The sequence below is a fragment of the Bemisia tabaci genome, chromosome 5 (genome assembly GCF_918797505.1).
Source record: "Bemisia tabaci chromosome 5, PGI_BMITA_v3".
Taxonomy (NCBI): Eukaryota; Metazoa; Arthropoda; class Insecta; order Hemiptera; family Aleyrodidae; genus Bemisia; species Bemisia tabaci.
This window is the reverse complement of record NC_092797.1, coordinates 6,264,050-6,275,415: the sequence shown is the minus strand read 5'-3', so window position 1 is coordinate 6,275,415 and position 11,366 is coordinate 6,264,050. Positions and strand designations below refer to the sequence as shown.

The 11,366-nt window shown below is 36.0% G+C and overlaps 1 protein-coding gene across 1 annotated transcript; it reads right to left on the bottom strand.

The window, feature by feature from the left end:
* Positions 1-207: 207 nt before the first annotated feature.
* On the bottom strand, positions 208-11,319 carry Exo70 (exocyst complex component 7). Its single transcript, XM_019048360.2, has 10 exons — positions 11,077-11,319; positions 9,852-10,017; positions 8,363-8,559; positions 6,686-6,803; positions 5,988-6,392; positions 4,347-4,531; positions 3,205-3,384; positions 2,530-2,785; positions 1,783-1,999; positions 208-980 (listed from the first exon to the last, which is right to left on the bottom strand). Exons 1-10 carry the CDS (start codon positions 11,125-11,127, stop codon positions 641-643), a joined length of 2,115 nt encoding a protein of 704 aa, XP_018903905.1. The 5' UTR covers positions 11,128-11,319; the 3' UTR covers positions 208-640.
* Between the last annotated feature and the right edge of the window lie 47 nt (positions 11,320-11,366).

Here is an 11,366-nt window from a genome sequence, read left to right as displayed (position 1 = left end):
TTTGTACATTAATCTGCACAACCGTTTTCATGCAAAAAATCAAATTGCGGAATTAAATTTGGCAATAACTGATGTGGTTTGGTTCCTCTCTACCTAATGCAATCTATTTGTAAGTAGAAGATGTGATTTCATATTTTTACTTGCTGGCACAATTTTTTTGCGTACGAAGGGTAACGATAGTTACACACTATTAGTAAAATTAAACACTTTAAACAAAACAGATTCTTTTTTTATTGAAAACAATATAGAATTATGTGCACTTGTAACAATAAATAATCACAAAATGTAAATATAAAAATTACTGTATGTATCACAATAACTCCAAAACGCACGGTAGCCTACGTAAATACAGGAGGCATTTCAGTAACATTGGATTAACAAGTGAAATTGAGAGTATGGAAATACTCAATATCTAAGTATCCTCTTCAATATCTAATTAGGCAATCAGACTAAATCCAAAATATTGAGACTGAACTTGGTTTAAATGGTGAGATTCTGAGAAAAGTCTTAAGTCTTGGCAGTCTTAGCTGAATTTAGATAAAGCTGATCATTGACTTTCTCCACATTTTTTATATAAATAATTCCAAAATTATGTAGGATTATACAGAGTAGTCTCTTGTTATGAAAATATGAAATTCCATTAAGCAGCAACATCAAAAAAGCGGTCTAATAACGCAGCCACCTGCTCTGGCGCATACTTTAGATATTTCTCAGGATTTTTACTAAAGTTAAGGCAGGAGAACTTATCGTAGAAGGTATTGTACTTGGGAAGGATATATTCTTTGTTGTCTCGTTTTATACTTTCGCGAAGTTCAACATCTGGGATGGAATAACCCCTCTGCAAGCGGGAAATTTCTTCGATTTCCTTATTAAAGCCGGCAAATCGCTCCTTCACACTGTTGCGATCTTTATCTCTCAGTTTGCCACCTTGGAGAGGAATGTCCTCCAATGCTGTTATGTGGCTGATTACTTTATTCCAGCTGTAAAAAAAGTAAAACAGATTATGACAAGCATTCCTTGAAAGTAATACAGGGTTTCCTTTATTCCTTCATTTCTTAATGATTCCATGATTTTCCCTGAATCCAAAATTTCCAAATTCCCTGACCCTCAAGCAAAATTTCCACTTATATTTTTCCTTTTAATTGCGCTGACTTTTACAAATTAAAGAAAAAATTTACTCAGAAAATGTACCCGCTTTCTCAAATGGATCCGGCCAGAGTTGCTGCGCCGACGAGCTACTTAAAATATTCCCTGACTTTTCCAGGGCACCATATATATATTCCTTAACCTTTCCTGACTTTTCAGGTTTTCTACAATTTAGACACCCAGATAAAAGCTTTGATAAATTAAAAATAATCTTTAGAAGACTTTACTGAGATACAGGGAGGGGGAAGGGGCAATCACAAGCCACATTCAAGTACATTTATTTGTTCCTTAAAATCTATGCATTGCTACTGCTGTAGAGTTTTTCCTCAGAATTACATGTATCGGTAAGTACCTACGAAAATCGTGATGCCTGAGTTATATATTCCATCCTTGTCTTGGTCTTGGTCAAGTAAGATAGAATAAAAGAAAACCATCTAGGTATGTTAGACCGAAATCGTTGATGCCAATTATCTCTTGAAGACTTAAGTGCATAAAATGTATTCAGTATTTTCATCCATCTCATTTAAACTTTAAAAAACAGAAGCTCCCTCATGGTTGAGAAGGAGAGTAAAACACGTTACAGGGTTTTAGAAACCCAAATTCATCGACAGCAAACGAGAAAAGGAGAATATTTACCATTGCAAATAAGCTTTCTTGTGAGTGCTTATCATACTATAATAGTTGTTCTCACAGTCTGGTTCTGAAAATGATACAAGTTCCAGAAGAGATGACCGCTGCAAAGCTTTCAGTACATAGTGGCAATTATTCAATCGAAAGATGGCTCGGACTCCAGGTTCGCTGTAAGTTTCACTTTTGCTCACAACTGTTAAATTCAACTGTGACAAGACTTTTTCTGCAAAAATAAGGGAATGATGTTTGAGTTTTTTAAATAATTATGAAGTCCAGGTTCAATACAGGATTAAGAATACTGAAGCAGTTTAAAATATCAAATAAGGTATACTTTTTCTTTCTCTGTCTTAAATCATTACAATTTACGAAAAATGATAATCTAATTACGAGTAAAATCTTTCATTTTAGAGTAAAGAGAAGGTCGCAGGAAAATTTTGGTGGCTTTCTAATATTGCTACCATCCTATACAATTTTTTATTTTCCCCTTAAAGCAACCTTATGAAGTCTACAGACTTCAAGAGAAATTTTTTAGGTACTTTCTAGGTTTTGTTTCATCAAAATGACAAATATCTCCATTTCAAATAGAAGGATTTGGTGAAATGAAAAACGAAAGTGAAACTAAGCTAAACAGAAATATTAATGCATTAGAGATGTTATTATAGAGGCTTCAAAGAAAAAATGAGCCACTCCTAGCCCAGAAATTTTCGGGAATTTTTTAAAAGATTGAAAAAGATGAAAAATAGATATACTCACTGATATAAATTCCTAGTAAAATTTTATTTTTATCATTGTTGAGGTTGGATTTGGTATCAGAGGTGATCTGTATCAAAGCGGCGGAGTAGGTTGGATCTTGATTCAAAACATTGCCAATAGTATCGGTATAATCCACTAGCTGCTCTAAGAATACTAATACATCACTTGTTAGCTGATGAATGGTGCCATCACAAGGTAAAGCTGTACCGGAGTCTGATCTCACATTTTCGATGAATTCTTCTAATCCTTTAGCAGCCTGTAAACAGAATGTATTTTATTTTCATTCACGGTAAAAATTGTTTTCTGATGTTAAATCAATACTTTCAGTAGTACAACAAGCTGAGTGATAGCACTAAGACATGATGGAAGCCTTATGCAAAATGTAAAAGGGAAAAATTAACTCTTTTTTTCCCTTTAAAAATTGCTAAATTCATGACTGAATGTCACTACTGATTTTGACATTGATGGAACATTTCATTGATTTAATGAGAGGCATTAAAATCAGCATAAAGATTCGCATGACCCATGAAATGTCAGAACTCGTAAGACAAAGCACATCCTATTATTTAAAAAATGACTTATTTTAGCCTAACATTCTATGATACTAACAGAGATTAGAGGGCCTTTAACTCACAAGGAGGAAGAGAATAGTGTGCAATCAAAGTCGATACCTACCGTTGAGTGAAGAGTGGTTACAACAGATGCGAACTGCTGTCTGACATTTAATTCGCACCCTTCAACCACTCGCTCGAATTCAGGTTTCAAATTGAGAAGATGTTTCAGTATAGGGAAAATGATGATTGCTCCTCCGAAATCATGATGTGATATGCACCGTTTTGTCCGAGCAGCAATATTCTGAGAAAAAGAGAGTAGCAGAAATTAGAATACCAATTTAAAATGTCAGCTAAAAATCAATAAAAATGATAAATGTAGTCAAATTGGTTTGGGACCTCAGACGGTCTTCGCAACTTGTTTTGGGGCCCTTCTTAATAAGTCTGTAAAATAACCCAACAATGAATTGGACTTTACACTGTTTGACACTTCCGCAACACAGTTGCTTACAAAGATGCTTGCATATAATGATAAATATGTACCTATATTATCTCTGAATAAAGACAACATTTAATTCACATGCTACAGAGTGTGGATACTGTTGAATCCACGTGAAATCAATATAGTTACTTAACTTACCAATGTGTACCTTAAACAAGCGTACATACAATTTATGCAATATTCCTGTTAGAAAACAGTTTTGATTTGCCTGTCCATCTTTTTCCTCTCTAGCCACCTATCATCTACTTTTTCCTACCTAATTGACCTTTTACACTTATTTCCCTACCCACATACTACAACTGAGGCATTGGATGCAAAGAGGGCACTTCTCCGTTGCAGTGTTTTAGAGTCTTCTCTAATATTTCATTTGTTGTAAGGAAAGTGAATGCATCCATTTCACTGAAAATTTTACTGAATATTCTTGTGATTTTACAATTTTCTATGAAAATAATTCTGAAAAAATCACCCATTAAACTCTTCTCCAAGGCATTAATTAGCAACAGAGATTCTGAAACACCGCAAATGAGAAGTGCCCTTTTTGCATCCAGTGCCTCAACTAAGCAGTGAGAAACCTAACTTTAGCCGGTAATCGAAGGTAGATACCTCAAAACCAGCATGAGGAATTTTAGTCGGCTCAGCACGACTTATTTTGAAATGATTGGGAGGAGACAGATTTTCAAAATGTATAATACCAAAGACACTATCAATGAGAAGTCCGCAAGGACGAATAATTTTGTAAAGGTACTTAGGAATGTTGTGATTACCTTCCCGTCTTGAACTATGGTTTTTAAGGCATCTTGAATGATGATCTGGAAAACTTGGTGGATATGTTGAAGAGGAATGATACCGTGCATCAATGACTGCTCGCTTGTCATCAAGCGCTGAAGGGCAACAACAGTGACAAGATAATTTTCCATTTCTTGCTCGTCCACAATATCTTCACGATTTTCTGATAAAAAATGAAAATTTTATAAAAATCTCATCATTCAATTTTTTTTCTTTGGTGCTTTCCTATGCTCATCAAAAAACACATAAATTCTATCTACTACATAGGCTGTCCCAAAACAACTGAGAGTAAGTCTGTATTTCAGAAACAACAAAAGATATTAAAACGGGGTTTGGGGGAGGTTGTAGCTCATATCTTTAGCTATCCAACGAGCCCAAGATTTGCTATTTTGGTCAAAATTTCGCTGAGTTACAGCAATTTTTTGGAGCCGTGTAAAATATAACCCTACAGGATTTTTGAGTATTTTTTTCCTTGTCTGAACTGTTGTTCCGAGATCGCAACTTTGCGGATCACGTTGGCACTGGTCTAGATGCAAGTTCTAACATGTTTGCATGTGCTTTCATTGCATATCAGAGTTTTCTTCAACTTCCCAGCTCAGTGAAGCCAACATTGTCCAGCGTTAATGACACGTGTTCTCGTTTGGTGCAATGAGTTCGCCCGCGGAGCTGAAACAAGAGCAACGCTATGCCATCCGGTACTGTGTTTACCAAGGTTTAACTGTCTCTGATACCGTGAAAGAGATATTAGTTGCTTGTGGAGAAAATCAACTTGGGGAGAGCACCATTTATCGGTGGCATGCAGCTTTTCCGAGGGTCGCGAGTCGGCAGCTTTGATTCCGCATGGCAGCCGGCCGTCAACTTCTGTGGCGGAGGAAGAAAGTGTTATTAACGCTGGACAATGTTGGCTTCCCTGAGCTGGGAAGTTGAAGAAAACTCTGATATGCAATGAAAGCACATGCAAACATGTTAGAACTTGCATCTAGACCAGTGCCAACGTGATCCGCAAAGTTGCGATCTCGGAACAACAGTTCAGACAAGGAAAAAAATACTCAAAAATCCTGTAGAGTTATATTTTACACGGCTCCAAAAAATTGCTGTAACTCAGCGAAATTTTGACCAAAATAGCAAATCTTGGGCTCGTTAGATAGCTAAGGATATGAGCTACAACCTCCCACAAACCGCGTTTCAATAACTATTATTGTTTTTGAAATACAGACTTACTCTCAGTTGTTTTGGGACAGCCTATGTAGTTATTAATGAGTCTCATGATAAACCATTCGCGTTTCTTCAGTGACTAAATCTTATGAAACAGAAAGACTAGGATGAAATCATTTAGACCATAAACTATAGCAGTTACAAAATTAAAAATGCAAAAAAATTAAGTTCTATTCAAAGATGCTTCTACAAACTATAAATTCCTGCAATGTAGAAATTTTCAGGGCAATCGCATGTTTCACTGAGTGTGAAAAAGTGTCATCACTTGGAGGTTTTCAAAAAGGTAAGAGAGAATTGGAAATGAAAAATTGAAAAGTACTATGGAATTTGAAAGCGAATGGGAAGTAAGAAACAAAAAATATTGCGAAATAGTTACAGAATATTTTCAGAAAATAATTTCTTACCGAGGTGTATGTTGGATCTTCTGTTCCCTAACGATAAGCCAGTCGAATTTTCTAAAGTTTGCGATGCTTTCAATAGCATTTTATTGGCCTTCTTTTCAAAAATTTGCAATCTCTTTGAGGCTTTACTTCTGGTGACAGACTCAATTTTACTTGGAAATTTTGGTCTTATATTCGGGGAAACAGCGGAGACATTCTGCATACTACTTCCACTGCCAGATTTCTGATGGTCCTTCAACAATGTTAGAGACTTCATTAAAATGTTTGCACGAATTCTGGCATAAATATTCATAAACTCATCACGGGTCTCAGCAATTAACCAGTCTGCCATTCGAGTCAAATCACTTAAGACAGTTTCAGAGAAATGACCCAAAGATCCAACCGATGAGCAATCATCATGAAATAGTTCTGAAAATAGAAAAGAAAAAATAGTTTTTCTCATTAATTACCTGAATTAAAATTCAATCAAACTAGGAAATCAAGGAAAAACCATAGGTTGGAGCTACCCAGGGTATCGTCTGGAATTAACATTTTTTGTTCTAGTTATTTTTTATTTTATTGAAAGGCATTAAAAAAAGGTTTATTAAGGTTTATTTAAATAATTCATAATTTACATTCAACCATAATTTTTAACCAATATGTAAATCCAAAAAAATTTATGGTAGTAATGAACTTAATAATACAAACAAAAATCAAAATACCTTCATCGTTTGCCACAAGGTCGAGGAGGGTGATGGGTGACACAGGTTTACTATGTTTCAACAATAATTCTTTGAATTCTCGATTCAGAGCATCTATCCCTGCAGTGAATAATGAACACTGAAAAAATAAATCAAAAAGAAAAATACGTACACGATAATGCATGAACATTTGCAAGAGAAAAGACCTCAGTGCCAAAAAAATCCCTCAGAATTAGACACATATCTTTTGCTTAAGGTGAATCCAGGGTCCGATTAGGGATAATTCAAGATTAGAGATAGCGCCACCAGTCGCCATTGAGAATTTCACTTTCCTTCGACGATTACTGAAATAATGTTCCTCTAATTACAAAAAGCAGATCCACAAGATATAGATTAATTTTTGCTTGATTTTTTGAGCCAAAAATATTGGCAATTAGAATTACAGGCGCAGAGAAAGTACAGCTGAAACTTTCAGCTCAGAGGCGGCGGCCGAGCGCGCAGCGGCATCCCTCATGTTCTGTCTCTCTCTCTCCCATTGTTGCAATGGGAATTACTTTCCGCAGTAGTTAAGACTTTATTTTTGGGAATTTTGAGAAGATTTTTTTACTGAGTGTTCTTTAAGTATGTTGCCATATCCCCTGGATCTCCAATCTTGAATAAGTATTACGGTTTTTATTATTTTGGCAAATATAGGCGGCTATTCTGAGCAGCGCGACGTGGTGGCCAAATCGCGAAGTTCCAAGCCTGGATTCACCTTGACGTTCCAAAGCAAATCAATTAAAGCAAAAGGAACTATGTAGCATATGAAACTATGCAAACTATTAACAACAATTATGTATGCAAACTATTTCTTTTTGTTCAATTCATTTTCAAATTGTTCCTTTTAGCGTGAATGAGCAGGTTCAATTGGACCGTGTTAAGCAGAAAGGAACCAAGCCACATCAGCTATTGCCAATTTCAATTCGGCAATTAAAATTTGGCAATTTAAATTTTTACATGAAAACGGCTATGCGGATTTTTATGATAATTTTAATGAATTTTCTGCATAGTTCAAAGCAAATTCCCTAAAATTTACAGAGGAATCCGCACAAACTTTTTCGTGTAAAAAAATTAATATGCCCAGTTAAATTTGGCAATAGCTGATGAGGCTTGGTTCCTTTCTGCTAAACGCAGTCCAATTGAGACATTGGCACTATTGCACAGGGGAATTTTTTGGCGAAAAAATGCCTAGAAATTTCAAAATGAACCAAAGTTGTAATGATTTGTAGTTCCCAGTTCAAAAACTGTATTTTTGAAAAAAATCTATTCGAAGTTTTGATTGGCAAGATTTGTTCGATTTAAATGCAACTGTACATTTTTGATTAGCATACAAATGGACCAAGTTTACCAGAAAGCAACAAGTTTGAACCAAGAGAAAGAGTTTTGAAGTTTTATATGTACCTCCATAAGAGTCAAGGTTTTTAAAAGCATAAAGTTTATCAACCGTTTTAATGTTCAAAATATTTTTTCTTGACTTTGAATTCTTGACAGGAGAAAATTTTATAAATGGTTAAATTCAAAATCACTCTTAACTCAGTTATATCCCAAAATAAAACACCAGAAAGTGCTCTATGGCCAAAATACAACTTTTAACTTTTCGAGCCAACTTGATAAAAATCTATAACTTCTCGACTTTTAAGGTTTATCTTTTAAACATACCACGTTCTCAAGCTCTACACTTTGAGGATTGCTCTTTTCAAAGTAGCGTTGAGCCTGCTGTAATCTTGTCATCGCAGCAAGGAACTGTTCTAGGCCCTCCGGTCCGCTTGGTCCTGCTCTGATCACTACCTCAACTTCTTTGCTGACACCGTAGTAACCAATCACATCGTCCAATGCAGCTACCGTACGCTCTATGTCTGGAGGGGGAAAAAAAGCTCATTAGCTCAAGCACAGTCAGCAAACAGTCGAATCAAGAGGGAGACTTGAGGAATAAACTTGACAGTTTAAAAAACTTCATCGTCCTAACATCCTGAACACAAAGGCATGACATGCTACTTCTTTATCAGTAACCCAGTGCCGAAAGGTACCTGACTCCATTTTAGCCATTCCAAGATATAAGGGAAAACCCGTACTTCGGCTCCATTGATTCCAATGTAAATTGCAATTCATGAAATTCTGTATCTCATTACCGGCAAAAAATACAGCTACCAAATTTTCCACACACACACGGAACCGTTATTGAAGATTTCCAAAACGACACTTAATCCATTTTTTCAAAAATCTGAGTTAGGTGCCTTTTGGCTTCGGGGTGCTAATATGATTTTACTTAAACAACTGCTTTCATAATATGGTTTGCATCAAACTGCTGTGGATCCAGATTTGGACCACATTTTGCAATTAGGAAATACGATTTCTGGCTCATTTGTAAAAACACTTAGGAGCACAGGGAGACTAACAGTACATGTGTTGTTTCTGAAGTGTGCCAAATTTTGTAGTTCCTAATTGCAAAATGTAGTTCATTTAAGGATCCTTCGGTTGTAGCAGGGGAGGATGGGATATGCATCGGCTTCCATACTGGTTCAATAGACAGGAAAATTCTTCGGGCAGTTGCCTAAAAACCATCTTGCTGTTTATCTTAAATTTATGAAGGGGTGCAGAAAAAGCTCAACCCGCTGCAGAAGAAACGTGAAAACACCTGAAGATGAGGAAATGTGAAGGCAGTGCAAATTTTTGCAAAGGAGACTGTGTAATACATTCTTTTAGGTGAAGAAAATATTGAAGCATACAGGTTTGAGTGGACAGCAATGCGACAGCTGCTTTACACAAATGATTAAAGAAAGTATTCTTGTGTGGACACAGACAGCAATGTAAAAGTAGCCTTAAAAATTGTGAAAGCAAATGACTTTCTACACCCTTGGAGGAGGGTACGCGACTTCAAGCCTCCCTTCAAGACTGAAACTTTAAGGAAACCTCTCTGGTCCTCAGCGATTTCCAACAAGAGGCTTTTCACAAACTTTCCAACCAATTTACAAAAAGATGATATTTTTTCTCTGTTTCCCTTTGACTTCCAACTTTCGACCCTGTAAAATTTTTCCTCCCACATTTTCAAGGTCCCAAGTTTGCATTTTCTGTATCCCTGGTTTCTCGTGGAGTCATCTTAGTGGTGTCAACTTGGTGTTCACAAAGTCTAGAAAATTTAAAAACTTACTTTGCTGTCTTCGTTGCAAATTTCCAGTCTCATTGTAAATGGGCATAATGGTGATTTCCAACTTGGACAGTCTGTTTTCAAACGATGACAAGATGCTGACCATTCCTTTGGTTATTTGACTGCTTCTTTCCATTTGTTCCTTTAGAAGTGCCAAGTTCTTTGTTTCCTGCAAGAAAATTTGCATTTGAGTTAAACTAAGGGAGTCTTCATTGCTTACAATGCACATCTTTTCAAGACGGCAATAGATAGATTAGTTACTCATGTCTAAATTGAGACAAATCCACACAGGTTAGTCTCTGCGCATCTTCCTGAGATCCACTAACCTGCCCAAACTTCACTCGACTGCAGCCAGTGTGACTTAGAATCGGCTGGTTCCATAGGAAGTTCATGACACTTAAACTACTCACTGCAAATGCACAGTAGGGTTCCAAAACTGCGATGCTGCGATGCAATCAAGCCCCCCTGATACTTATCCCTTCACAGGGAATATTATGCTGATAGAGAAATTGGATTCTAAAATCCTACCCACTCGATTGAATAACTGTAGCAACAATTCGACAACTAAGTAAAGCAGTAAGGTTCATGAGTCATGACTGATACCACCACCATGTTCAATTCTATCACTTTCTTTGGTTTTGCTACAGCCAAAACTCCATTCTTTAACCTGCGGGCCAATTTTATAATTGTTCTTCTTTGATCCTGATTGAAAAAATGGTTGAATGCAACATAAAATTCTCATCGATTCAGTTTTTTAACGCACTACCCCTAAACTTAAGGCTTCTGTTCAAAAATGCAGACTTTGCATCTTTTCTACAGAGTCTTAAGCAGTTCTTCTTTCATGAGGCATTTTATTCTATCAATGAATTCCTGATGTAATGAATTCTTGATGTATGTAAATTATAGACATGTATCATAGCTATCCATTGGCTAATCTATACTAAATAAAGATTATTATTATTATTATAAATCCCTGCCTTAGCAATGATCTTCATCGATCAAAGTCATTGATTAACAATTCAACAACCCAGGCGCTGGTCATTAAGTAGTAAAGAGTTAAAATAGTAGACTGCTGACTGTAGACTGTTTCATGAGGGAGTCGTTTCAGATTAATGCTGAATAGTAAAGGTGCAGGTGACCAGGTTTGAGTTACCTATGCCGAAAGCTGAAGAGTTATTTATAAGATGATTGGTCACAAAATTGTCATGCAACTTGTCACTAAACTTACCTTCTCTAATTTTGAGCCAAAGCTCGACTCAGTTTCCTCGACTTTTAACATTGTTAAATCTCTCAAACTCTTGGTGATAATACAATTACATGGGTGATGAAAGAAACTGGCAAGTAAAAACTCAAATTTCCACTAATCTACGGGATTCATTTTTTTAAATTAAGTTCCAACTTTCATAATTTAATTTATGTAAAAACACTCAATTGACAAAAACACCTCGGCTGCTCCCGTGAATTTTGAGGTTACAAGAAAAGAAAACAAAAACAAAAACATTAATGACGTAAAAGTGC